Here is a 27,533-nt window from a genome sequence, read left to right on the forward strand (position 1 = left end):
CCCAGATGTGAGGGTTGTTAATGTGCCTAACCAGGTTCCACCAGTCCCTAGGCTGAGGTCTTTATTCCCATATTACAGATGACAAAATCCAGATGGGTGGGCTCACTAGGCTATGTGGCAGAGGGCCAGGAGTGAGACTTGCCTGTGCTGTGGTTATGACAACTTTAGACATGAAAGGCAAAGACCATGGCCCACTTTACAGGTAAGACAACTGGAACCCAGGACAGAGGACCCCCAAGAGCTATAAAGAACTGAGTTACAGAAAGTCCCTAAGGGAGATGCCTACACCTCAGCCACCTCCCCATTGGACAGACCAACCACATGGACACCAGTTACTGCTCCAGTCAACGAAAGGGAAACTTTACTGAGGCCCCAGGGCCATGGGGCTTAGGCAGGAGGCCACCCTGCAGGCAAAGAAGCCGGTGGAGGGGACTTATTTGACCTTCTTCTTGGGGCGCAGGTTGTTGGTGTGGCCGCACTTCTTCTTGCGGCAGTTGACAGCACGGGGGTGCAGGCGAGCGTAACACCTGTGCGAGGACACGAGCGAGTGGTGAGGGCACATCCCAACCGCCACCAGGGCCAGCCCACACCCCCAATCTGAAGAGTACATACTTGCGGCAGATCATCTTGTCGCAGTTATATTTCTGAGCGAGCTGGCGAAGGGAAGGCTCGATGATGCCACCTCGCAGACGAAGCACCAAGTGCAGGGTGGACTCTATAGGAGATGAAGGGCAGAGAGAGACAGTGACTGAGCCTAGGCTCACCACCTCAGTCCCACAGGTGCAGGGCAGCCTCCAGTGCCCTGCAGACCATAGCTTCTCAAGTGTGACAGGGACACATCGGAATCCGTTGGGTGTTCTATGTGTAGACGGACACACCAGCCCAGCCCACCCCCACAGAACCTCCACCTTGTCATTTCCCACCAGTCCTCGGGGAGTCTGAGACTAATATAAATATACGTCAACAGTGGTGTCCATCTGGGTTTCCCCAAGGGCAAGGCAATTTCTAAGTGGTGCAAGGACGACCTTTTATTTTCCTAGGTAAGACATTTAAATCTTTTGCTGCAAAAAGTGATGCTGATTTTCTTTACAGTAGTTATCACATTAAAAAACACAAACACAATAATTAAAGAAAAAAAGTGAATAAGAACATGAGAAACCATCGCCATTTGGAAATCCTGGTGGAGATCTTGAGATGCTTTCCAGCAATGGAAACAGTACCTTACAAAGCAATACTCCCTAGCCCTATCTGATCCTCAGCTTAAGAAGAATCCTCCTCTACAGCCCCCTCCCGGTGCGGAAGAGGCTGTCAGTGCCCCATCCTGGGTCCTACGCCTCACTGAGGTCCTGTCTAGCCACCCCACCCCCGTACCTTTCTGGATATTATAGTCTGACAGAGTGCGGCCATCCTCCAGCTGTTTGCCCGCGAAAATCAGACGCTGCTGGTCAGGTGGGATGCCTAAGGAGAGAGCACTTCAGTTACTAAAGCTCTGGCAAGAATACTACCAGCAGATCTCCCCTCCCTCCACAGGGCTGTGCCAGGATCACCCCCAAACTGTCAAAAGGGAAAATGAGGTAGAGAGAACAAGCTGCCTTCCCAAAATCACACAGGGGAAGCACTGGCATGGCTGAGATCTGTCCAAGCACCCATTTCACACAGGACAGCAGACCCCCAGGGCTGAAGGGCCCCCATTGTGTGGAGCACCCAGCCCCAACCCAACTCACCCTCCTTGTCTTGGATTTTAGCTTTGACATTCTCAATGGTGTCACTGGGCTCGACCTCTAGAGTGATGGTCTTGCCCGTCAAGGTCTTCACAAAGATCTGCATCTCTGCGTCTGCTGGGGTGAGAGGGGGGAGAATGGCCGGGTGGAGTGGTGAGCACTGAAGGTCTGAGCAGCCTGAGCTCACAGGCTGGCCAGCCTTAGTTCCTGCCAGCCCTGGGCCAGCATCGACTTCAAACACAGGCCCGCCCCAGTGCCTGTTTCCTTCCACCCTCCAAGCCAGCAGCTTCGTCTTTGAAGACGGAACGAAAAGTACAGGTCTACGGCACCACCTTGCCAAGCACGGTCTGGAGGTCCCATCCTTCCTCTCCTCCGCCAGCCCCCGCTCTTCCTGCAGCCGGGGTGGGAATCCCATCTTAGTAGCATCCCCCCAACACACACGCTTTCCTCCCTACAGTCCCTTCTCCTAATTCCAAGCTCAGACACCCAAAACTTTGGCTTCCTTCTGGGTTACGCCCTAATCCTCAGACCACATTTCCTGCCTTTGATCCAATCCATAAGTAACAACTGCCAACCACGTGCCTGATACTTGTTTACATAGGTATTTCCGTTTTTTCACTTTCCAAGTCTAGAAAATGGCTGCTACTACCAAACTCTCCTTACAGATTTAGAAAAGGAGATAGAGACCCAACTCAAAGGCTTAATATTTTTAAATGAACTGGCAGAGTATCTGCCACGAGACAAAGTTACAGTTAATACTCCTCCCCATTAAATCGGATCTGCCCCGAAGGACACATCCTCGCCCCAAGCCTCGTCAGATAGTTGGGGTCGGCGGAACCGGCAGGGTCCTCTTCCAAAGGCCGGCTTCCCTCCCGGGGCCCAGTTCGGGCTCGGAACCCGGCCCAGTGTGCCTTGCTAAGCCGCCCCACAGGGCCTAGCTCGCCTAGACGGATTCCAGGCCGCCCCCTCCGCTGCCTGGGCCCCCGCAGGCTACCGCCCAACCCTGCCCACGGCCAACCCGCAAGTCCGCCATCACCGACCTGCTCCGTCGTCTCGTTGAAGAGAAAGAGGGCTGCTGAACCGGAAACCGCCGATTCGCCGCCGACGGCGCCTGCGCACCGAGCACGCTGTGCGTCTGCGTCACAATCCGCGCCGCGCCCTCGGCCCCGCCCCCGACCCCCGCCCTCGGCCCCGCCCCGCCCCTATGTTGGGTGCGGGCGCACGAAGCCGCGGCGCCTGTGGGCGACCGGTGCCCGCCTGCGTCGGGGTGTGAGCTCCGCCCGTCGGGTCACGTAGGAATAATGCCGCCATTGTTTCTGCCCGCTGTTTCCAGGCCGCCTGAAGACTGCCCGCACGTAGCGGGTGCTCCAGAAATATTTCAACAGAGTAGGGGAAACTGTTTTGTGCTAAAGTGAAGGCATTAAGCAGAGGGTCTGCGGGTCCAAGACACAAGGGTCAAGGCAGGAGGCGGCGTAAGGGCCGAATGTGTTGGAGCTACTGGAGGCCGGTCGCTGTGCACAGATGGATTTCAGGGCGGGTCCGTATAGGAGCACGGAGAGCAGGTGGGGCTGGTGCATTCACCCAAGGAAATAGGGTGGGACCCAGGGTCTGTTTAGGATATAAGACGGAGGAGACTCAGGATGGCTCCTGAGTCATCAGGATGGCTAAAAAGTGCTGGGCGCCGGAAAGCGGTGAGGACTGAGAAGTTACCTGTGGGTTTGGCAGCGTACCTTATTTCCTTGAACACTTCCCGGTGCCCCCTATGGACCAGGCAAAAGCAGACACTGTGAAGTCTGGGAAGAGGCCTTTAATAACATAATTTCTAAGTGCTCCAAAGATGAGGGGACTCTGTGAGAGTGTCTGATGGGGAATGAGACCCTAGCTCCTTGAGGAGCCCACCTTAGGGCTAAGATTTGGAGGAGGAGTTACTCAAGGAGGTAAAGGAGTAATGTTGTGGGCAGTGGGAATAGCACATTTGAAGGCCTGGGTGGTGATAGGAAGTGGGGTTATTATGGTTGCCACCACTGGAGACTCCCACTCAAAGCAGAGCAGCCCACTTCTTTCCAGCTCAGTGGTGCCTGGCTGTCCATAACCATGCTGTCCCACATCCAGCACTTGCCCCCATTCTGGACTGCTGGGCCCAAGGATGGAAGGAAGCCACTGCTAGGTGCACCCTTCCCTTTTTAGTAACAGAGTCTTTTTATTGATAACTTCCCAACAGCATCTGTAAACATCGGGTACAAAAATATTCTGCTTAACTCTGTTCTCCAAGGTGGCGCGGCTTGCTCCATGGAGGCCCCAAGAGAAGCCTGCTGGGCCCTCAGGGTCCACACCTCTGGTCCGAGCAACAGGGCCTAACCAGGCTCGGTGCTGAGTGGATGGCTAATCTCTTCCTTGAGGCTTCTACAACTGTCTCAGAAACCTCCTTGAGATAATGATTGGAGAAAGTATTCAATACTGTCACTGGAGGAAGGGGCAAGGAGACCAGAATTAGTAGGCACAGGGGTGGGCTGGGGTGAACTCAGACATGACAGTGCTTGGCCACCTTGAGGAGGTCCTGACCAGGGTGCTGGGGCAGAGGACATCTGGCTCCGGTCTCTGGGAACCTTTAGGTGTTGCTCAGAGCAGATGTCAGGCCTGGCTCTGGAAAAGCTCCCTTGCGCCCAACCCGACTCCAGCTGGACTGGTCATCCCCTGGCCTGGCAGAGGGGTCTACAGAAGAGAGATGTTCTCAGTGAGGAAGGTGGGGGAATGATAGATCCCCAGGAATTCCATACCCCAGGGAGGGAGCCTTGTCCCCCAGTGAGCCCCAAATGACAGAGTAGGGTGGCAAAGCTGACTGTCTCAAGGCAGAGTTACCACTGCCACCTCAGACATCTGGGCAGTAGCACCGCTGCTGCCCTGAGACCCCTCGGAGCTCCTGGGAGTAGGGCTACTCGGCCGGCGTCTCCTCGTCATCTGTATGGCTGCGGCCATTGATGGCAGGGGAGCCGGGCCGGACGTGCGACAGGTCCTCGAAGCCGGGGCTGAGGGAGGGCGAGACTGTGTCAGGGCTGGTGTCGCATGACCCTGTGCTCTGTTCCGAGGTGGCAATGGTTGTGGTGGTGCTGGGCGGGATGGGGTCTTCATCCTCGTCTTCCAGGAGGGACGCCTCCGGGATGTCTGGGGGAAGGAGGCCCAGGAGTTGGCTTAGTCACCATGCCAGGCACTGTGCTGAGGGATTAACTGGGCCCGGGACCCCTGACAGCTACCCCCACCCCATGGGACATAACTTGGTTCATTTTACAGATGAGGAAACCGAGGTCCAAGCAGGTGAGAGGCCTCTCTTTGAGGTAAGGTAAAGACTCAGGTTCTCTGGGGTTAGGCCTACGCGGGCCCTGGGGGCAAGTCTGAGCCTGGCTCTGCCCTCTTGACTGTGTCACCTGGGCCAGGCCCTTCACCTGCCTGTGTCTCAGCTCCCTGCTCTATAAACTGGGAATGACGGCATTGCCTTTATGCCCGTGGTTGTCAGCGGCCCTGGAGTGGGGCGCTGCTGGCCCATTCTACAGACTGGGTAAACAAGCTCAGCATGGAGGACGCTGTGCTTCCTCTGACAAGTCACTGCCCCTCTGGGCACAGTCCCCACCTCATAGGTGGTTGTGGGTACCAGCCTGGCTCGTAGGGGTACGTGACATTCACTGGGCTAAGAACTGTCATCATTCTTGTCCACATTCCCTCGTGTGACCTCCCCCAAGGGAGGAGACACTAGTCCCAACACCTGCTCCGCAGGTTGCCAAGAAGATCAGGCCAGCACTCCCACCCCTGCCCCAGGTCTTACTGGACCCACTGCCCACTAGGGCCCAGGCTTGGTGTCAGCCCTTGAGGTGACCTTCCAGAAGCCAGCCCTGGGCTGAGGGCCCTGGCATCCAAGGGCGCAGAGCCCAGAAGCGGGATGTAGGAGCTCTGGGTGACACTTACGGCTGAAGGCCTCCGGGTGCTGCCTGGCCAGCTTCCCTTTCAGTGTCCTGCAGGGGAAGGGAAGGCACACAGGGCTGAACCTGCCGAGTGTGCAGGCTGGGCCCGGTGCAGGCCAGGAACCTCCCCCTCACTGCTTGTCATACTCTGCTCCAGGGCTGGAGGTAGGACTGGGCGCTCAGCCAGCAGACCTCCCACCTCCAGGACGGATGGCAGCTACCCAGCTGTCACCCAGCTTCTGCGTGTCCTTGGTGCTGGCTCTGCGTGCTGGCTGGGCCCTCTACCTGCAATGCCTCATGTCTAAACCTCTTCTACCAGGACAACCTTCCAGGAAGCTTCCCTTCCCCTTGCCTCAACAGGCACTCCTCTAGGTGACTTGTCCCAGCCTGTCTCTCCAACCCCGGGGTGAGGATGTCTGTGGGGGCCAGGAGTGCTGACTATCCACACCCCAAACACCGAACACTGGCACTCACTAAACTGAACTTCACAGAGAAGCACCTGCTTCCCTTTTTAACCTGCTGGTTTTTCCTTTTTACCTGAAGTAATGCAGTTCTGTTTACAAAGAATTACAAAAGGCTCTTCAGAGCAGTCTCTCACTCTTGACTATGGCCAGCCAGCACTGTCCCCCGCAAAACCTCCCACCCTGAAGTAACCACTGCTGCTGCATCCCTGCCTGGGTAGACACACTTATCTCCTTCCTGAGTGACACAGATACACACAAAAGGTGTCAACCCTTGGGGTTCCTACTCTACTCCCACCCCTGCAACACCACACGTGGGCAACCAGCCTGGTGAGATGCCCCAGAAAAGATACGCTTTGATAAAGGATTTATCCGGCCTGTCTTGTGATTTCTGCACAGAGCATGCTTCAAGGAAACATGCTGCCCTCAATCTGTGGCACCTGCTCTGCCAGCAGATGCGGCTGCCCCCGGAAAAGCAGCAGCAGCACAGTCAGCCAGAAATACAGCTGTAGTGCCAGCTTGTTCCAGGCCTGGGCGCCCCAGCGGCAGTTGTTAACGGCAGCAGTGGTGATAGGAGCTCCGGGGGCCGTGTCAAGCATTCTATGTAGCTGGGGACTTGGACATCGTCTTTCTCTGTCCTCATGGAAACCAGGTTGAGAAGGACCCACAAAACCTGGCAATCTCATTTTCCTCTTGAGACAAGTCCTGGGTGGAGGCCAAGGGGGACACGAGGCTAGCCTTTCACTGTCTGCTCCTGCCTGCCTTTTGCATTATGGGTCTGGCACTATGTTGCATTTTCAAAAAAGGAATAAAATTTAAGTTCAGAAACTCCAAGATTTTCAGATCTTCTCCATACAAAGTGTGCAATGAAGCCTCGTAAAACAAGCTGAATCTCCCCACCGCCCTGCTACGTGGAGAGGACGGCCCTCATTGAAAAGAGGAGGAACCCGAGGCTCAGAGCAGGAGGCAGAGACTGGAGGGCCAAGCACCCACCTGATCCTGCGGAAGATGCTGTCCAGATCCCGTTTCATCTCCACCAGGGTCCTTGTGTGGTGCAGAAAGCGCTCGCTCATCTGCTGCAGGCGGGCACTTGACAGGTTGTTGAAATTGAGCAGCATCTCGTTCGTCTTCTCAAAGCGGTCCAGCCTGGTGGCAGAAAAAGGGCACCGACTCCTCTGCTCAGCCTCCAGGTCCCTGCCAACTGATCCTGCTAGGCCCTTTCCTGCTCCATGACCTTTGCGTAGACCATTCCCTTGTCTTGTGGAGCTCTACCTGGTGTTTGAGCCAGCTAGCAAACTCCTATTCAACTTTAAAAACCCTACTCAAAAGTCCTACTCAAGTGTACCCTTCTCATGTAGCCTTAACCCTCTCCCTCAAGTAGACTCTTTGACACTCTGACTCCCCTAGCCCCAGCTTCTTTCTCTGGCCCAGCCCTGACACTCCGAGGCCAGGAAGGTTCAAGTCTGATTTTGTCTCCCCTCGGTCTGGGAGTTCCCCAGGGTCAGGTCTGAATCTGAACTAAAGACCTAGGAGGGAGATGGGTATTGTTGAGACCCAGACATATCCAGCACCCCTGTCACAGGGCAAGAAAGGTAAGGTATCAGGTCTGTGCTGTGTTGTAAATGGAAGGAAGAGCCTTTGGCTTAAAGACACAAAAATAAAGCCCCAGGAGACCGTGTTTCCCCCCGAAGGTTGTGTCAGCCCTTCTTCCCCACAGAGCAGGCCAGAATTAGGGTGAGGCTATGGTGGCCACAGTGCCAAGCCCCAAAGAGGGCAAAGGCCATTCACAGCCCTTCCAAGTGACCCTGGGTGCTCTGCAGAGACAGCCTAGGCTCTCAGAGAATAGGTTCCCAACAGGAAGTGAGCCGACTGGCTCCCTTAAATCCCCCAGCAGTTCCTTCCTTATCCCCCCCAAGTCTCCCCACCCCAGGCCTCGGGAAAGGAGCTGCTGTGGTCCCCGCCAAACTGTCAGCAGCTGCGAAACTGTCCCAGAGCCCTGCTTCCTGTGCCAAGGCCTCGCCTCCAGACCAGGAAGGAATTTACTTTGGAGCCAGCCAGCAGATTTGCTCATTTCCTTCATTTTATCACCAGTGTGGGCCCGGGGTAGAGGCAGGCAGGGCAAGAATGCTGGCCAGCAAGTAGATTCCTTCCCACACCGGGGGCCCAGGGCCCTTGGCTTCCACTCACATGTTCTTCTGGGCCAGGATGATGGCGTTGACATCGTCCGCATTCACCATGCTCAGGATGCGGCTACAGAAGACCCTCGAGGCCGAGTCCGGGGGGTCCATCTCTTCCTCCTCCTCCGCTGCCTGAAACAGGCAGGAAGAAAGTGTTTTCAGTCTGCATCAGGAAGTGGGGGGAGGTGGGATGGAGAGGAGGGGCTGGGAACCCCACAGGCCACCTGTCCGTAAGTGGGTCATGCCACCTGAGCCTCAGCTTTGTCATGCCAGGAACTCGGGGGTGTTTCGAGAACCACAGGAGTTCCTATTTATAACTTGCACCCAAGCACATCACAATCCCATCACCCCTCCCACCTCCACACCCCCCACTCTCCATGTGCCCAAAGCTACAGGCACCTTCCTCCTGCATAGATCTGCCCCCCTCCTCCTGGCTGCCCCCTCAAATCATCACCCCCTCCAATGCCTTTTCTCCCAAGAGATCTTTGATGACTACCCCTATTCTGGTCACTCATCACTTCACCTTTTTTTAATTGCTCCACTGTCTCATCTCTTCCTGAAATTATCTTAGTTATCAGTTAACCCTTTTGCTTGTCACCCCCACAGCAATATTAGCTCCAAGAGAACAGAGATGTGTGTGTCTTTCTTGTTCACTGCTCTGTCTCCAGAGCCCAGCCCAGAACCTTGTTCACAGCAAGGGATTGCCCGAATTTAGTTTGATGAAGGCAAACAGAACCTTTCAAACTCAGCTCTGAAGCTAGACTTATATCAGCAAGTTAAAGCCAAGAATTTCAGGCACTGGCAGCCAGGCTGTGGGCCCCAGCAACCCAGATGGCTCTGTGGCTCTTGGCTCCCAGCTTCCCTGGCACACAGATGCCATCCCAGCAGGTGGGGACTTCCTGGACCATGCTAGGGCAGGAGGGACCACAGCTTCAGCACTGACCTCCTAAGGGGGTTCAGGAAAAACCCAGAATCCTGACATAGCTTGGCTCTGAGGTCTGCACATTTAATGGCCGACAGAAAGGCCCACTTGCAATTGGTTAAGATTCACACACAGGATCAGGAAGGGCTTTCAGAGCCCACTTAACTACCCTCCTCTTTATTGAGCACAAGACACCAATTTCAAACACTGGCAATTGTTACCATCCTTATTTATATATGAGAAAATTGAGGCTCAGAGACTGAGGAACTAGGCCGTTGTCACACAGCCAGTGAACGTGGGTCACAACTCAAACGCCCACAGACCACAGGATCCACAAATGTGTGACTCTGACGTTCAGTAGCTACCTGTGACAGGACAGCTGCTTCTTACAGCACCTGATTCCTGCCAGACTTCTGATTGTTTCCAGAAATAAACCTGAAATATGGATTTCTTTTTCCTGTGAAATCGCCTCATTTACAAATGTTAGCAACTAATATTTTTCTTACCCCAACACCATAGAGGCCAAGAGTACGTATCTATTTGTGCCCTGAATCTGGCTATCAGTTTGCAGCCATTACGTGCCTTCTGGAGATAAACTGCCACACCTGATGAAATCCACCCCCTCCCCAATCACCATGTTTGAGCTCCTTCTATGTGCCAGGCATGGACACCCACACCCTCCACATTTCCAAAGAAGATCATGTATAAAGAGGACACTTGGGCTCTCAAAGGACAGAGCCATGTGGCGGGAAGCCCACAGCTAGAGCCTGGCAGGTGCAGGATTTGGACCTGTGGGAAATGGTTCTGCTACAAAGAAGGGCTCTTTCCTGTCTCTGGCTCCCAGATGTGAGGGCTGAGGGATTCAAGGCACACTCCCCCACCAGCTGCCTCTCACAGGAAGCCTTCCCTGACTAACTGCTACTCTGGCCCACATACAGAGTGGAAATGACCCAGCATGGGCTCTGATCCCTGCTCCAAGTATATTTATGGGGGACACACGCAGAGAGGGAGGCTGTGTGACCTTGGGAGAGTCACCTCACCTCCTAGATCCGTTTTCTCACCCAGAAAATAAGAATAACAAAGAATCAGAATCTCACAATGCTGTCTGTGGGGACTAAAACCAATAGTGATAAGAGGTGCTGGGCTCGGAGCAATCAGTTTCTCCAAGTGGAGTGTGAAGAAATCCTAGGACAGGGCCCGGGAATCAGTATTCTAACGAGGGCCTCCCTAGTGCTTCCAAGAATACAGAACAAACACTTATATAGCACTTCATTTGATCCCCAGTCACCCCTACAAGGGCATCTCCGAGGGCACCTAAGGCTCCCAGGGGTGGGCTCAGGTCACACACCAATGCGGAGAGGCGCCGCAACTCCACCCAGGTCATTTAACATAATTTAATTTGGCTGCCCAAGCTCAGCAAAACCCGCGAGGCGGGGCGGGGCTCACAAATCCCCTCATGCCCCGCCCCTGTGAAGCGGGAAACTGAGGCCCAAGCAGGTCAACGCCCGATTCCGGGAGACACGGCACAGCCTGAACACAGGCGGCCCCAACTCCCGCGCCCCGGATCCAGACTCGGCCCATGGCGCCGCCCGCGCGTCCACCGCGCAGACGGGGAAACTGAGGCCTGTGCACAGGAGGGGTGCCCAGATGTTGCCAGCGGCGCGCCCCACCCCGCTACAACCCGAGGACCGCGCCCGACCTGGCCCGGCTCCCCAGAGGCTCCTGCGTCCCCAGCCCCACCCCGAACTCGGCCCCGGCGTCGGTGGCAGCAGCACCTGCACATCTGGCGGCCTTGCTCGCGCTTCCGGGATGGCGCCCGCGCCGCCGCGACGTCACCACGCACCATGCGTGCGAGCGCGCGTGGCGGCGACGTGCCCTGGGCTGACTTGCGTGCGTGGAGGCGCGGCAGGAACGGGTGGAGCTTAGATGCAGCTTCTATTTGCGGGTGCATCACAACAAATAGCCAATCAAGCAGTCCCTCTCGCGCCTGCGTAGTTTCCAAAGCCCGAGCTCCGAGGCAGCCCGGAAGGAGGGAGGGGAATGGGGAGGGAGGATGAAACAACCAATTTTATGGATGGTAAGACTGAGGTCCAGAGCGGCAGGCATTCGCACAGAGTCATATAATCCTCGAGTGGCCTGTGGTGGATCCAGACCCAAATGTTCTGCTTTCCAGGCTGGGAATCAGACTCACTCGGGTTCAAAAACCCCTGCTCCGTTTTTGGTGACCTTTTTCTGGGCCAGGATCCTGCATTGCATTTAGTCATGTCTCCTTGGTCTCTTCCACTCTGTGACAATTCCTGTCTTTCTTAATCTTTCATGACCTTAATACTTTTGAAGAGTACTGGTTTTGTAGAATACCTAACATTATGGGTTTGTTCAATACTTCCTCATGATTAGACTGAAGTTGAGCAGTTTGGGAAAGAATCCCACAAAAGTGATGTTTCCTTCTCAATGCATCATATCAGGAGGCACTGGGATGTTGCTATGTCTCATTGTTGGTGACGTTAACTTTGATTACTTGCTTAAGGCAGTGTCTACCAGCTTCTCAACTGTCAAGTTACTATTTTCCTTTGCAATTAATAAGTATCCTATGGGGGGATACTTAAGAGACCATGTAAATACCCTTGGTGTTTTGGTCTTGGTTTTTTGTTGTTGTTGTTGTTTACATATTTTTCACCCTTTAGTTTTAGCATCCATTCATGGCTCTTGGCAGCAATAATGATTACTTACTATGTGTTTGCATAATGGTGATTTTTAATTTAATTATTAATTGGAATTCTATTGTAGACAAGAGCTGTCCATTCTTCTCAATTACATATTCAAGTATTTATATCACTATGGAGTCATGAGTATTTATTTTATTCTGTGGCTTATAATTAATTTCTATATTATTTATTTTACTGCCCCTTTAATTTAGCTCCTATGTCCTTTTAATATGTCTCCATGTTTCTGTGAGTACGTCCTTACTTTTGGCACCACAAGATGTTCTGTGCTTGCTTTGGAATATCCCTGGAATCAGCCATTTCTCCAAGGAGCCTGGTTCTGCTTCTTGGAGAATGGTATTTAGAGACCAAGATCTGGGTGCTGGGGGTACTCACTGCTACCCAGGTATTATTGCTTAGAGACCCTCTCAGCAGTCAGAGCTAGGAAATACATGTATGTCTACTAACCCATGCATATACACATCTATTTTTAGTTCTCTATCTGTTCCCTTGTGTCTCTACTGAAAACCATGAGTTCATACTGAGATGAGGATGCATTAAGTGAGATAACCCAAGTTAAATGCATGAACAAAATGGGGCAAATAGTAATTGCTTGATAAGTGTTAGCAATTATCATTAGTTTCTGAGGTCTTATGAAATGTATGTTATATATTATATGTCTGATTTTTCTGTGTCTCAGTTTGTTAACTGTGAGTCTGGGTGAACCTAGCATCTGCCTCTTAAGGTTGCTAAGAGCTTGAGAGATACACACATGCCCTTGGGCACATGGAAGTCTCTTTGAGAGCCCTGGAGTTGGCATATCTGAGTTCTAATTCCAGCTGTCACATCCTAGCTGGGTGGCCTTGAGCAAGTGGCTTAACCTTAAGAAATCATGCAGGTTAATTCCTTACAAGAGGGGTCCCCAACCCCGGGCCGCAGACCAGTACTTGTCCTCAGCCTATTAGGAACCGGGCTGCACAGCAGGAGGTGAGCGGCAGGTGACCAAGCAAAGCTTTATCTGCCACTCGCCATCACTCCCCATCACTCACATTAGCACCTGAACCATTGCTGGCATTACAGCCTGAACCATTGCCCCACCCCACCCCCATCCGTGGAAAAATTGTCTTCCACGAAACCAGTCCCTGGTGCCAAAAAGGTTGGGGACCGCTGCCTTACAACAGTGTTTGGCCCATTGTAAGCCCTTGGTAAACTCTATTATTACTCTCACGCTCTCCTGCCTTCGTTCATTGAAAAGTTAATGATGATCAGGAATCTTATACATTCTTATAGTTCAACCAACAGTTTTAAAAATTGTTCAGTAAACCCTCTAGTCACCCCTTCTGGGTTCGGCCCATATTCTGAGAATCCAGAAAATACTCAGTCCCTGCCTAGACTTGGAGGATGAAGGAGAGTCTGACACAGACAATCCCAGCCCTGAAGGGAACAATGTTGGACTAGAGGGAGGAGAGACTCAAGGCTGGAGGAACCTGCAGAGTGGGGTATGAGGACTTCTGAAGAACAGGAAGCAGGTACATCTGGATGGAGTTTTGAGGTAGGATTAGGAGTTTTGCAGGTGCTGACAATCATTCAGGACTGAGGGGATCACAGGAGCAAAGACAGGATGGTGGGAAAGCACATAGTGTGGATTTGATCTTTTAAGAATTGTGGAGCTCCATGAGCCAGACAGCAGCCAGTGCTGAGAAGAGCCTGGGTGGCAGCTGCTGGGAAAAGTAGAACGGTGGCTCTGTCTGCATGGCTTTGCCAAGCTGTAGCAGAAGAGGCCCAGACTGGAGAAACCAAGCTTTTCAACGGGTCTCTTGGGCTCTGTTGGAGGCCAGGGAACATTTACGAGGGTCCTGGAAGGGGTGGGGGCTGCACATTGAAGCCAAAAGGGACTTGGCTGGTCCCAAGTGTTTTCCTTTTTTATTTTGTTTAAATTTTATTTATTTATTTTCTTGGCTGTGTTGGGTCTTTCCTGCTGTGCGCGGGCTTTCTCTAGTTGCGGCGAGCGGGGGCTACTCTTTGTTGCAGGGCACGGGCTTTCTCTAGTTGCGGCGAGCGGGGGCTACTCTTCGTTGCAGGGCACGGGCTTCTGATTGCGGTGGTTTCTCTTGCTGTGGAGCACGGGCTCTAGGCGTGCGGGCTTCAGTAGTTGTGGCACATGGGCTCAGTAATTGTGGCTCGCGGGCTGTAGAGCGCAGGCTCAGTAGTTGTGGTGCACGGGCTTAGTTGCTCCGTGGCATGTGGGATCTTCCCAGACCAGGGCTCGAACCCGTGTTCCCTGCATTGGCAGGCGGATTCTTTTTTTTTTTTAATTTTATTGATTGATTGATTGATTTTTGGCTGCGTTGGGTCTTCGTTGCTGTGCGCGGGCTTTCTCTAGTTGCAGCAAGCGGGGGCTAGCTACTCTTCGTTGCGGTGCATTGGCTTCTTTTTTTTTTTTTTTAATGACATTCTTATCTGCTTACATTCTTTTTATTTATGTATGTATGTATGTATGTATGGCTGTGTTGGGTCTTCGCTTCCGTGCAAGGGCTTTCTCTAGTTGTGGCAAGCGGGGGCCACTCTTCATCGCGGTGCGCGGGCCTCTCACTATCGCAGCCTCTCGTTGCCGGGCACAGGCTCCAGACGCGCAGGCTCAGCAATCGTGGCTCACGGGCCGAGCCGCTCCGCGGCATGTGGGATCTTCCCAGACCAGGGCTCGAACCCGCGTCCCCTAGCATTGGCAGGCAGACTCCCAACCACTGCGCCACCAGGGAAGCCCCGCATTGGCTTCTTATTGCTGTGGCTTCTCTTGTTGCGGAACATGGGCTCTAGGTGCACAGGCTTCAGTAGTTGCAGCACGCAGGGTCAGTTGTGGCTCACGGGCTCTAGAGCGTAGGCTCAGTATTTGTGGCACACGGGCTTAGTTGCTCCGCGGCAGGTGTGATCTTCCCGGACCAGGGATTGAACCTGTGTCCCCTGCATTGGCAGGCAGATTCTTAACCACTGCGCCACCAGGGAAGTCCCCCCACCACCTCTTCTGACTGGACAGCCTTCCTTCCTCCCTGCTTTCCTTCCGTTCTTCCCTCCTTCCTTCCTTCCACAATGATTTCCCTGAATACCTCCCCCTGTTTTGTGCCATGCAGTATGTAGGCCTCAGGACTAAAACAATAAGAAACAATGTACCCTTCTCAGATTTTGGGGGTCTTCCAGTCTATTGGGTGAGGCAAAAGTCAACTGATGGCACAGACACAAGTGAATCAGTTATGAAGTGGAGGTTCATTGTACCAAGACTGCAGCCAATCAGGACACCTGGCCTTGCCATGGGGAGGTCAGGGATGGCTTCCAGTAGGAGGTGACCTCAGAGCACCTATCTGACAAGTTACCGCCAAAAGCCAGTTACCTCCTCCAGTGTTAGCTACATCCAAAAGCCAGTGTCCCGCTCATTTATTCATTAATTCATTCAATTATTCATTCATCTATTGAACTCCCATAGGCCCTTAAGCGTCATTCAAGGAGGTGGTGAGGACAAAACAGACAAAATTCTTTCCAGGCTGGAGCAAAATTGGGGGAAGGGGGGAAGCAAAAGAATGAACAAGATCATTCTGGAAGGGGGTAACTGCTGGGAAGAAAATAAAATAGAGTGAAGAGGAGTAAGTGCCCCCTCTTTCAAAACAAGAGCCATAAAAACCCTTCTAATCAATGCTGCCACCTTCTCCTGGGGCCGTGGGGACCTTATCATACTCTAGCAGAAGGTGCAGGGAGGAGGGACTCCTCCCAGTGGCCCTGCTCTCTCAGCAGTTAACCTAGCCATTATTGAGTTCCTCCTGTATGCACCAGGCCACCCTCCCGGGATTAGACAGACCAGGTGCGGGGGCGGTGTAGGGGGGCGGAGGTTCTGTGTGCTCTTGGGCACGTTGCTCCCCCTCGGGGCCTCGGGTCTACAGAAGTAACTAGCGGTTCGGAGTGCGTTATCCAGCAGTCTGGCTGCTCTGACCGGCAAGCCTGAGCTCCTTAAGGAAATACCATTTAGTGTTGTCCTCCCAACAGCCCCCAAGGTGAGAGTGCGTGCATAGAGGTGTTTATCCCCATTTCACAGATGAGCAGAATGAAGCTCAGACAGGGGTTGTAAGTCTGGCCAGGCTGCGCGGCGCTGACCCGAAAACTGACTCGGATCTACAGCCCCCCGCCCCTGCCTCCGCCTCCGCCTCCGCCCCCGCCTCCGTCCGGGGTTGGCGCGACGGCCTCTGCCCCTTTAAGAACGCCCCACGGATACAAGCAGGAAGGGGGCGGTGCCTGTGCCTGAGACGGATGTGCTCGCGCACCAATGGATGCTGCAGTCACTGCGGCGGCGTCCAATGGGCGCGGTGAGGGCGGTGCTGGGCGCCAGAGCCTGGTTCCCGAGGCGCGGCGGCCGCGGCTGGGGGCGGGGAGGGGGGCGCAGGACCCCAGGCTGGGGTCCCGGAGCCGGAGGCACGTGTCCCGGGGCGCCGGCGGGGTAGCGCTGGCCCGGAGCGCTGCCCGGACCTCGGCTAGTCCGGGGGCCGGCGCGGCGGGGGCTGCGGCTGCTAGGCGGAGTGAAGGGCCGCGGGGGAGGCGAGCCGGGGGGCGCGGGGGGTCTGAGTGCCGGAGAGGGCGCGGCCTGGTGAGGGCAGCTGGGGGTGGGGGCCACGGAAGGTCAAGGGCAGCGGGTGGGGGCGCTGCCGGCGGAGACGTGCAGGGCCGGGGGCGCCCGAGGGTTGCGGGGGGTCAGGAGCCCCAGACTGGTGGCGTCAAACAGGCATGGGGCGTTGGGAACTTGGGTGGGAGGTTGACGGTAGGCCAGGCCGGTGCAGGGGGCGTCTGGAGAGCGTAGGGTGTTATGGGATGGGGAGGGGGGGCGTCTGGGGATATCAAGGTGTTTAGGGGCGACGGGCCAGCTGTGGGGGAAGCTGGCCCGGGCTGGGGTCGGTGCTTGGGGTGGGGGGAGGGCTATTTATGCGAGCGCAGGAGATTGTGAGGGTGGGGGCTGGGAGGGTCTCAGAAAGTGGGACCCGAGTCCGGAAGGAGCAGGCAGGTGAGGGTTAGGGAGGGGATGCTGCGGGTTAGAATGACGGCTCTACCACCGCCAGAGCTTGGGGCCTGGGGGAGGCGGACAGTTCTTGATGGTCCAAGGAAGAAGCCGTGGGGGTCTCGACCACTCCTCCTCAAAGGAGGCTACTTTGAGAAGGTGGTAAGAAGGCCTGAGGAGAGGAGAAAAGGCTCCCAAGGAATGGCTTGGGTCAAGGTCCCTGGTGTTGGGGGCGGTGGTATTAGGTTCAGTGTATGGAAGGAAAGCCTTGGGGTTTCTGGGTGGCTCCCCTTAGGAGAAGGGACAACTGGAGGTGGGGAGCCCTGGTAAAGATTCAGTTATTTTTCCCTTGGGCTCTAAAAAATAGTCTCCCCAAGATCTCAGGGGTTGTCCCCCTGAAAAAAATCCCAGCACCAGCTCTGGACATTTAAGCAGATAAAGCCCTAGGTTCAAATCCTGCCTCCTGTGGTTGGCTTGCTCTGTGACCTTGGGCAAATGGCTTTGCCACTCTGGGCCTCAATTTCCTTTTCTGCAGGGGGATGTTCCCTACTCCCCCGGGGTGTTTATAAAGATTAAATAATAATTAACTCTAATAATAGCTAACACTGTTTGAACCTGATGCCAGGGCTTGATGAGTGGGTTGTTAAGTCCTTTGGACAAACCAGGGTTGTTACTCTTCCCACCCTGTGGATGAGGAAACTAAGGCCCGGAGCCCCTGAGTCACACAGCAAGTGATCGGCGGTGTGGAGAATGGAGGCAGAGGAGATTTGAGGGGCTTGGTGGGATTCTTACCCCCATCCATTCTCCCCACCAGGGCCAATTCCCATCCCCCCAGCAGCATGGCATCCTGTGCTGAGCCCTCTGCTGCGGACCCTGAGCCCACTGCCCCGCCACCTGCTGGGGTCCCACCACTTGAGGACTTCGAAGTGCTGGACGGGGTGGAAGACGCAGAGGGCGAGGAGGAGGAGGAGGAGGAGGAGGAGGAGGATCTGAGTGAGCTGCCACCACTTGAGGATGTAGGGCAGCCCTCACAGGAGGAGGCCGAGCAGCCCGGGGCCCTGGCCCGAGAGTTCCTGGCTGCCATGGAGCCGGAGCCGGAGCCCGCCCCGGCCCTGGACGAGTGGCTGGACATCCTGGGTAAGGAGCAGGGGTGGCTCGGGTTGACCAACAGGGCCTGGACAGCTCAGGTTCAGGAGTGACCTTGGCCTAGGCCCTCTCCTCCCCTGAGCCTCATTTCCCCATCTCTGTTGTGAAGGAGGTTGGAAGTAAAACATGTGGTAACCACGTTGATCGCCAGCCACGGGCAGTTGCTTGAGACACTTCATGTTTATGCCCTTTTCTTGCCTCCCCACCCCATGACTTGCTTTCGCAGAGCTGCTAACAGGGCTCAGAGAGGCTGAATCACTTGCGCAGAGCCACACAGCCAGCACAGCAGGCGCTGGCAGCTCCCAACCCCCACTTTTCTTGGCATTTGTCTGGCAAGTGCCTGTCCCCAGAAAAATGTGTCCTGAGGTCAAATAGATCTGTAGAACATCCCATTTTGTTCATCCCTGTGTCTGGTTCATAGTATTCATTAGTGTGCTAATTGTTCAGAAAAGTCCTGCAAGAAAGAAACTAGGAGAACCCACACATGTGCCACCCCCATGTACCCCATCACAACAACTCTAGAAGATAAACACAGTGCTACTAGTTCTGATATCTAATACACTAAATGATGCTAATGACCACACAAATAATAGTAAAACATTATTACTACCATCATTAGTGCTAATGATACAGTAGTATGAAATAATACTGGCACTGGTAAAATCGAATTGGTACTGATTTCACCTCCACTACAGGTATAAACCTTACTGCGCCTAAAAATAACACCAGGTGATATTTACTGAGCCCTGGTTCTGTGCCAGGCCTGTGCATCATCTTATTTTATCCTCACAACAACCCCACGATGTAATTCCTACCATATCCCCGTTTTACAGATAGGGAAATGGGCTCAGAGAGGTGAAGGCACTTGCCCAAGGTTGCACAGCCTCCTTGGCTGTATTAAAGTTTGGGAAGCTCTTCTCTACTGATGTTAAGAGCTGCCCTGCTCCCCATCTGAGCATGAGGATGGCTCTGTTTGTTTATATTCGAGCCAGCTGCTTTCTGAAGTCAGAATTCAGGCTTCTAGACAAGGAAACTGAGGCTTTGAGAGGGGATGTGATTCTACATCCCTGGGTTTACCTTGGTGAGAGGCAGTGCCTGGTTGAGGTCCTACCAGCATATCCACTGTTAGTGCCCAGAAACCTCAAGACACAGGGGTCTCTTGGCATCCACTAGATCATTGGTTCTCAAACTGGATGCGGGGGCATGTATAAGTTAGGGAGCACTGCAGAAATTTGGAACACTCTAGAATATTCCATAGTATGAATAGATCTCTCAGCCCCTAACCTTTAGACTAGGGTCTACTCAGACTCATGGTAGTATTTTCCAGACCAGTGGAATATTACGGAATACAGGTACTTGTTGGAACATGGGTGACTGCAGATGATGTCAGTCTGACGTGCCCCATAGGTGTAAGCCCTCTATTGCCCCAGCAGTTGTCATGGCATGACAGTGGGTGTCATCATTGCGGGGGCTCCTTGAGTGGATTCATGAGGGCACGGGGCCTCATGCCTGGTGCTCAGTAGATGTTGGCTGTGGCCATTTGGCCATTCCTAAGATCGTTTGGGGTATGGAGGGGAACATAGTGGTCTCTTCGGCAGCTGGAGGGGGGCGTTGGGGGCTACTTTTGCTTATAGGTCCTTCTGTGATGTGGTGCTTTGGTCGGGACACAGTCCTGGCATCACAGGTGCTCTGCTAACCAAGCAAACTACTCACTAGGTGTCACCAGGATCACCCCCTGATCACCCCATTTCATGGCTGGGTAAATTGAGGTCCACATGTCACAGGGCTGAGATTGGAACCAGAGGAGGGAGGAGAGGGTAGCTCCAGAGTTTCATTACTGGGTATCCCTGCTGCCCTGATTGTGGTAGGCAGGATGGCTTTTCTCAGCCCTTTGCCCTCACTGAGCCTTGACTTTCTTTCTTTTTTTTTTCTTCTTTTGGCCACGCAGCGTGGCTTGCGGGATCTCAGTTACCTGACCGTGGATTGAACCCGGGCCACAGTAGTGAAAGCCCGGAATGCTAACCATTAGGCCACCGGGGAACTACCTTGGTTTTCTTAAGATAACAGACCAGCCAGCGTTCGCTGAGCCCATCGTTGGAGCCAGTATCGTCAGTCCCCAAATCAATCCTTTCATGCCCAGTGTCCAGCCGGGGACACCGAGGCCCAGAGGCATGGGGTCACCTGCCCAGTAAGTGGCAGAGTGGCCACTGAAAACTCAGCTTGTGCCCTGGTGCTGTGCCACCCCCAGGATAGGCAGAGCTGGGGGGGGGGAGTGCCCAGGGGGCAGCTGCCCATCTGAGCTGCTCAGTGACAGGCTGCTTGTCCCTGCTCCATGGCAGGGAATGGGCTGTTGAGGAAGAAGATGCTGGTTCCAGGCCCACCAGGCTCAAGCCGCCCGGCCAAGGGCCAGGTGGTCACCGTGCAGCTGCAGACTTCGCTGGAGAATGGCACACGGGTACAGGAGGAGCCGGAGCTGGTGTTCACCCTGGGTGACTGTGATGTCATCCAGGTGGGAACGGTGCAGGGCCTGGGCAGTTCTGGGTGGGGAGGGGCTGGGGTGAGATGCAGGGGAGGTGGTGGTGGTGGTGGCGGCCGGGTGGGTGGGCACTGCTGTGCTGCACCTGGACCCACTCAACTCACGCTGCTCCCCTCCCCCACCCCAGGCCCTGGATCTCAGTGTCCCGCTCATGGACGTGGGAGAGACGGCTATGGTCACTGCTGATTCCAAGTACTGCTACGGCCCCCAGGGCAGGTGAGTACCTGCTGCCTGCAGGGGTCCCTGTGGGGGTGAGGAAGTGGGTGGGACGGGTTGCTCCCCCATCTCAACCCATCTACGTGCACATTTTATAGAAAAGAAAACAGGCTCCGGGAGGGGAACTCCCGCACCAAGTCACGGAGCTCAAGAGTAGCAAGAGTTAACTTCCCTTGTGTTTTACTGAGGAGGGAGGTGACAGCCCTTTTCCGCCTGCTCCCACTGAACCTCGTGTGTCTGGGGTTCAGTCATGGTGGCCGCTGGGTCTGAGTGCTGTCCCCACCCCGTCCCCCAGCAGGAGCCCATACATCCCCCCACACGCGGCCCTGTGCCTGGAGGTGACACTGAAGGCTGCCGTGGATGGGCCTGACCTGGAGATGCTCACGGGGCAGGAACGCGTGGCCCTGGCCAACCGGAAGCGGGAGTGTGGCAATGCTCACTACCAGCGGGCCGACTTCGTGCTGGCCGCCAACTCCTACGACCTCGCCATCAAGGCCATCACTTCTAGTGCCAAAGGTGACCGCCAGGTCGAATCCCAGCACCTCCCCTGCAAAGCCATCCCCACTAGTGCTAGACACTTCAAGTCACAGAGGGCCCCAGATTCAAAATGTTCTAGAAAATTCTAGAATATGGATAGATGTTTAGCTATGCCTAGTCTTTAGATATTTCTAGACTTATATCCCAGGTCAGTGGACTGTTACGGAGTGCAGGTAGATGTTGGAACGTGGGTGACTGCAGATATTGTCAATCCATGATCAGGCCCTCGTTCACTTAGGCTCCATTTTGTCGACTCTTTGGGAGTGCCCTGAGGACGGCACTGGTCTTGGCCCATGTTAGAGATGGGGAAACTGAGGCCAGAGAGGCCTGAGGTCCCCCAGGGAGTAGGTGGTAGAGGCCCCAGCACTGGGATCTTGGAAACCCCCCATCTCCTGTGACTGGGACGCTCAGAGACCCTTCCCCCCCAGTCTCCTCCAGCACCAGGTGCAGCGGGGTGGGCCTTGGCCTGGGTCACATAATCCCTCTGCAGATGGTTGTGGGCGGCTGGCGGCGTGTTAACAGTGGCTGTAGTTGAGTGCTGTCCCCCCACAGTGGACATGACATTCGAGGAGGAGGAGCAGCTCCTGCAGCTGAAGGTGAAGTGTCTGAACAACCTGGCAGCCTCACAGCTGAAGCTGGACCACTACCGTGCAGCGCTGCGCTCCTGCAGCCTTGTGCTCGAGCACCAGCCCGACAACATCAAGGCGCTCTTCCGCAAGGGCAAGGTGAGCTGCAGCTCACAGGCAGCAGGCGGGCAGGCTGGCTCCCTGACCTCAGAGCAATGACTCTGGTCCCAAACCCTAGATTTGAGAAAGGCATAGGTATCAGTCAGCCAAGCTCTCTGGGGTATAAATGGGGAAACTGAGGCCCAGACAGGTGCAGGGGTGTGGTCTGGGTCACAGCAATTCATTGACTGAGGCCAGATTTTTTTTTTTTTTTTTTTTGTGGGCTGCACCACACGGCATGTGGGATCTTAGTTCCTCAACCAGGGATCAAACCCGTTCCCCCTGCATTGGAAGCGTGGAGTCTTAACCGCTGGACCACTAGGGAAGTCCCCTGACTGAGGTCAGATTTGAACCCTGGGTCTTAGGTTCCCTCTACTCCCCGACACTGCCCTTTGGCCCATTGGTAACTGTTCCTTGCATATAACCCTTTGTGACTCCCATCTCCCTCAGAGTAAAAGCCAGGTTCTTATTTCAGCCTTTAAGGCTCTGAGCTATCTGGTCTTCCTCCTGCCATCATCTTCCAGTGTACTCTTGTTTCTTTGCATCCTGCTCAGCTTCTCCACTACTTGTTGCCTGGGCCAGGTCTGCTCCTACCCCCGTGCCTTTGCACAGCCTATGTTCTCTGCTTGAGATATTCATACCCCCAATACACCCATGGGTCCTTCTCTCACCTCTTTCAAGTCTTTGCTCTGATGTCACCTCCTCAGGAAGTCCTCCCTACAACACCCACCCTGACCCTCTGCCCTGCCTTCATGTTTCCTGTGTCACTGTCAGCATGGGCAGGTGTCATGCCTCTTGTCCATCTCCCTTACCAGAAGGTGGGGATTTTGTATGTCTCATTCACTGCTAAATCTCCAGCCCTTCAAACAGAGCCAGGCGTACAGTAGGTGCTGAGTAAGTGCTGGTGGAATGTAGGAGTGAGTTTGGCCTGAATGGACTTGACTTTAATTGCTTTTGTCCCCATCTCTGTTCATCTTCACTCTGTTGGGATAGGGGGTGCTTTCAGCATTTTTTAGCAGTAAACCAAGGAAACTGAGGTGCAAGCAAACGCAGGGTCACCTAGTGTGTTAATGAGAGGCCTGAACAGGCCAGCCAGCATTTTTAAAGTACTTTTTGTGTGTAGAGTTCTGTATAGAAACGGAGAGGAGAGAAAAGATGCTGTCCCTGTTTTTCAAGGGTTTAGAATCTTCTTGTGGGGAGTGAGACTGTCTGCTCATGTAGCCTTATACATGTTTGGGTCTGCCGGTTGAAGGTGATGGAAAACTACTCAAATAGATTCAGCCAAAGGAATTAACGACTTGTGGAACTGCTAAGTCAGGGGTAATTGGCTTCAGGCACGGCTGGATCCAGGTGTTTAGAAATGTTGTGCAGATGCTGTGTCTGTCTGCCGTGTTTCTCTCTCAGGCAGGCTCCTCTTTCAGGGTGACCAAGATGCTCCCTCCTGCTCTGCCAAAAGCTCCAGGCTTCCATCCCTTCCACTTAGCAACTGGCCTCTCAGTGGTACCAGCATAGTTCAGGCTGGATCTCATTGGCTGGCTTGAGTCACATGCCTGGCTCTGAATCATTCGATGTGGCCAGAGCTTTGGCAGCATCCATTTGGCTTCTCGAGCCAGACAAGGTGGTGAAGGAGGAGGAGAGACCAGCACCTGGGTCTCCTGCACAGGATGAGCCAGACACTCAGGAGAAGGAGCAGGTTAGGAGAATGACACCAAGCCTGGTGGTCTGCTCATGTAGTCTGAGGGCTCAGGGGAGCGGTGTAGGGGTGACTGGACCCCCGGGGCAGTTGCTAGAGATACATTTGGGACTAGTCAGGTGGCCAGGAGCCTGGCAGGGCTGGGTCTCTTGAAGGAGAACGTGGCCCAGCGTGGGTCCAGAATGATATACTCCCCACTTCCTCCCACAGGTGTTGGCCCAGCAAGGCGAGTACAGTGAGGCCATCCCCATCTTGAGAGCAGCCCTGAAGCTGGAACCTTCCAACAAGGTGAGCAGAATGGGGGCACCCTGAGATTTGCTGTGCCGGCCTGTCTGGGAAGTTTTTTCTGTGGTCTGCCCCTTAGCCTTCTTGCTGTGGCTCTCCCTATGGTGTTTCTACCTGGGAAGTGGCAGGGGGTAGGTAGCTGAAGGGCCCCAGCCCACCTGCTGAGACCCTTATTGACCCTTGCATAGGCAGTCTGGACTCACCCCCAACAGGGGTCCCAGAGGCCAAGGGCACTAGCCAGCCTGGCCAATGCCAGTGTCTTCAGCTTTCTTCCCAGAACCTTCCTCTCTCCTGGCCACCCTTGCTCCCCTCCATCTTCTGGCTTCCTAGGAGGATGGAGATAGCAGCCTTCACTTCGCTGATGCCCAGAGAATAGCTGATAGAATTCCCATGTCCCAGTGGTTCCAGCCCCAAAGGGCCCTAGGGCCCCAGAAAGGCAGACTGCTAGCAGTGATCGTTGGCTTCTGCTGCCACCTGCTCTCACAGACACCCCCCTCTCACAGACGATCCATGCAGAGCTCTCAAAGCTGGTGAAGAAGCACGCGGCCCAGCGGAGCACTGAGACCGCCCTGTACCGGAAGATGCTGGGCAACCCCAGCCGGCTGCCTGCCAAGTGTCCTGGCAAGGGTGCCTGGGTGAGCTGAGGCCGGCGGGCACAGGGAGGCTCCTAGAGTAGGGGCAGGGGCTATGGGCAGGGTACACCATGCAGAGGGAGTTTCTTCATTTTGCAGACGTTGATGTCTTCATGAACTGGGGTGTTGTGGACCGTGCTGGGGACACAGAGAAGCCCCAGTGCTGTGTGACCAGGACTAAAGCAGAAGATGAAACACAATCTGGAGGGCTCAGGGTGGGGCTCCTCCAGAGGGGAAGGGGAGGTGTACCTGAGGAGGGGACATTTGGCTTGAGTTTTGATGCATGAGTAGGAGTTTTCCAAGAGGCAGGCAAGGCATTGTCAGGCAGTGGTTTCCTGGGAGGCCTGTTTGGGGCCTGTTGCTAGCTGAAGTGCAAGACATCCATCTTGACCGCTGTCTAGCCTCCTCTTCCCTCTCCTTTATCCACAGTCCATCCCATGGAAGTGGCTGTTTGGGGCAACTGCTGTCGCCCTTGGGGGTGTGGCGCTCTCTGTGGTCATCGCTGCCAGGAACTGACCGCCCAGGTGGCCGCCATCCCCTCCACTCACCATGGACCCCACCCTGCGCTCCCTAACTCCCCCAGGCTCCCTGTCCACTGCCCTAACTGGCCTAGCCCCCTCCTCTGGGGCGGGGGCAGTGAGGTTTGGGGGTCACGTGGCCCAGTGAGCAGGAGGGACTGAGCCCTATAGGAGGAAAGTGAGGCAGGGCCCGGGCCCCACGTCCAGCCCGGAGCAAGGGGGCCCTCATTCCTCCAGACCCAATTCCCACCCCTAACCCCACCCCCTGGGTTAGGTCCCAACAGTGGCCAGCCTCAGCTTCTCCTTCCCAACAGGCCTGGGGGCAGCCCTTCTCCCACCCGTTCCCTGTCCAAGCGCCAACTCCTCCTGCCCCGCCTGCTGCCCTCCTTCCAGGTACCCCCCACCCCACCCCCCAACACACACACAGTGAAATAAAGCCTCCCACCCCGCACCCTGCTGGCTCTGGAGCCTTCTTCCACCATCGCTTGGGGCTGAGCCAGAGACAGCCTGTGCCATGTCCAGGGTCACACAGGACCGTGGATATGGCCGAGCTAGGACTAGAGTGGGGGTTGTCTGCTCTCAGGCCACAGCAGACCGTCTTTACCAAGGGGGAAACAGAGACCTGGAATAGCGGGGCATTATGCTCAGGGTCCCTGGTCAGACTCTGCGGGAGTTCACAGCTAGCTATGCTCCTTACCCCACCTCTCTTGACTCTGTTGCCTCATCTGAAATTGGGGACCCTGATGGGACCTAACTGGGGACTGTGCTGAGCCCTCAATGACCACAGGGGTCTGGCTGTGCAGCAAGCGGACAGCCCCATGTCTGGGCAGCAACATAGCCAGTGCAAAGGCCTTGGAGCAGCATGGAACCTGGTCTGTTCAAAGTTGATAAAGGTGGGTGGTCAGCAGAGCTGGACCCTGCAGGGCCTTGGGGGCTATAGGGAGGGGTTGGGTTTGATTCCAGGAGCTCCATCCCATCTCCTTTTCCCTACAACCCAGGGCTGTCGGAGCTTCTTTCCAAAATGTTGCCCACCGTCACAACCAGGACAGCCAGAGCCAGTGTTTGGGCCTTTATTAACCTGAATTCCTCTCGCTGCTGCTGTCTCCAGGATAGACCACATAAGTGTTTGGCCTGCTCCCATCCCTTACAGTCCAGGAGTAGAAGCAACTGGCCACAGCCACCCAGCAGAAGGTGGCCATCAGGCCTTGAAACTAGATCTTTGCCCTGCCTGCTCCAGGCCGTTGCTGAGCCACCTGGATTACTCTCAGGGCACAAATCGGGGTGGCTTGGACCTGCTTCTCCTCTCCACCATTCAGCCCCCTTAGGTTTCTACCTTGTCCTCAGACAGGAAGGGGGCTCCATGGGAGGTGCTGGGGCGGGGACCATGGGTTGGCCAGGCTCGGGAGACCTGCATCTCAGGCAGGATACCCCCTCTTTCCTCAGTCTCCTTGACTTCAGGCTGGGAAGCTGGCCTGAAGTTTGGCCAGCGGGACTGTGGGTGGCTGGGGTGACTTCCTGGCCCGGGTGTGAGAGTCACCACCGCTGACATTCCTGAGCACTGATTGTGTGCTGGCAATGGCGTTAGTCCACTGTTTACCCACAGCAGCCTTGTTCTGTGCCCATTTTTCATATATTCTGGGGACAAGTCCTTTGTCGTATAGGTATGTTGTGAATATAGTTCCCACTCTGTGGCTCACTTTTCATTTTCTTAATGATGTCTTTCAAAGAGCAGACATTTAAAATTTGATGCAGTCCAATTTGTCCGTTTTTTTTGTTCCATTCCATGTGCTTTTTGTCAATATTTGCTGAGCCCAGCTTGTAGAGATTTTCTAGGTTTTCTTTTAAACGTCCTATGGCTTTAGCTTTTGCATTGAGATCTATGAGCCACTTTGAGTTAATTTTTGTATGTGGTGTGAGGTTGGGGTTGAGGTTCATTTTTTTCTTTTTTTAAAATATTAATTAATTAATTAATTTGGCTGCGCTGGGTCTTAATTGCAGCACACAGGATCTTCGTTGCCACGTGTGGGACCTTTAGTTGCAGCACGCAAACTCTTAGTTGCGGCGTGTGGGATCTAGTTCCGTGACCAGGGATCGAACCCAGGCCCCCTGCATTGGGAGCGCAGAGCCGTAGCCACTGGAGCACCAGGGAAGTCCCCATTTTTTTCCATGTAGCCATCCAGTTGTTGCAGAAACATCTGTGGGGAAGACTTACTTTTCCCTAGTGACTTACTGTGGCAGCTTTGTCAAAAGCACCTGACCACACGTGTGTCTTTTCTA

General features: G+C 54.6%; 3 protein-coding genes across 8 annotated transcripts; 1 reads left to right on the forward strand and 2 right to left on the reverse strand.

Moving 5' to 3' along the window:
- Positions 1-332: 332 nt before the first annotated feature.
- On the reverse strand, positions 333-2,856 carry UBA52 (ubiquitin A-52 residue ribosomal protein fusion product 1). 2 transcript variants are annotated; one of them, XM_061190214.1, is made up of 5 exons: positions 2,762-2,856; positions 1,725-1,838; positions 1,372-1,458; positions 613-715; positions 333-527 (listed from the first exon to the last, which is right to left on the reverse strand). In XM_061190214.1, the coding sequence occupies exons 2-5, from the start codon at positions 1,825-1,827 to the stop codon at positions 434-436; spliced, it is 387 nt and encodes a 128-aa protein (XP_061046197.1). In that variant the 5' UTR covers positions 1,828-1,838; positions 2,762-2,856; the 3' UTR covers positions 333-433. The 2 variants fall into 2 exon arrangements, with proteins under 2 accessions (XP_061046197.1, XP_061046196.1); XM_061190213.1 differs by having other exon boundaries at positions 1,725-1,835; positions 2,762-2,841.
- A 1,045-nt stretch (positions 2,857-3,901) lies between these two features.
- KXD1 (KxDL motif containing 1) lies at positions 3,902-11,133 on the reverse strand. Of its 2 annotated transcripts, none has more exons than XM_061188624.1 (5): positions 10,934-11,133; positions 8,323-8,444; positions 7,129-7,281; positions 5,679-5,725; positions 3,902-4,883 (listed from the first exon to the last, which is right to left on the reverse strand). In XM_061188624.1, exons 1-5 carry the CDS (start codon positions 11,078-11,080, stop codon positions 4,654-4,656), a joined length of 699 nt encoding a protein of 232 aa, XP_061044607.1. In that variant the 5' UTR covers positions 11,081-11,133; the 3' UTR covers positions 3,902-4,653. The 2 variants fall into 2 exon arrangements, with proteins under 2 accessions (XP_061044607.1, XP_061044608.1); XM_061188625.1 differs by having other exon boundaries at positions 11,010-11,100.
- A 5,174-nt stretch (positions 11,134-16,307) lies between these two features.
- On the forward strand, positions 16,308-25,707 carry FKBP8 (FKBP prolyl isomerase 8). Of its 4 annotated transcripts, none has more exons than XM_061190218.1 (9): positions 16,308-16,391; positions 17,783-18,105; positions 20,454-20,623; positions 20,778-20,866; positions 21,162-21,382; positions 21,956-22,128; positions 24,032-24,109; positions 24,610-24,741; positions 25,168-25,707. In XM_061190218.1, the coding sequence occupies exons 2-9, from the start codon at positions 17,808-17,810 to the stop codon at positions 25,252-25,254; spliced, it is 1,248 nt and encodes a 415-aa protein (XP_061046201.1). In that variant the 5' UTR covers positions 16,308-16,391; positions 17,783-17,807; the 3' UTR covers positions 25,255-25,707. The 4 variants fall into 4 exon arrangements, with proteins under 4 accessions (XP_061046201.1, XP_061046200.1, XP_061046198.1 ...); XM_061190217.1 differs by lacking the exon at positions 16,308-16,391 and adding an exon at positions 17,032-17,130 and having other exon boundaries at positions 20,454-20,569; XM_061190215.1 differs by lacking the exon at positions 16,308-16,391 and adding an exon at positions 17,033-17,130.
- The last annotated feature ends 1,826 nt before the right edge of the window (positions 25,708-27,533 follow it).

Source organism: Eubalaena glacialis, chromosome 4, assembly GCF_028564815.1.
Source record: "Eubalaena glacialis isolate mEubGla1 chromosome 4, mEubGla1.1.hap2.+ XY, whole genome shotgun sequence".
In the NCBI taxonomy this organism is placed as follows: Eukaryota; Metazoa; Chordata; class Mammalia; order Artiodactyla; family Balaenidae; genus Eubalaena; species Eubalaena glacialis.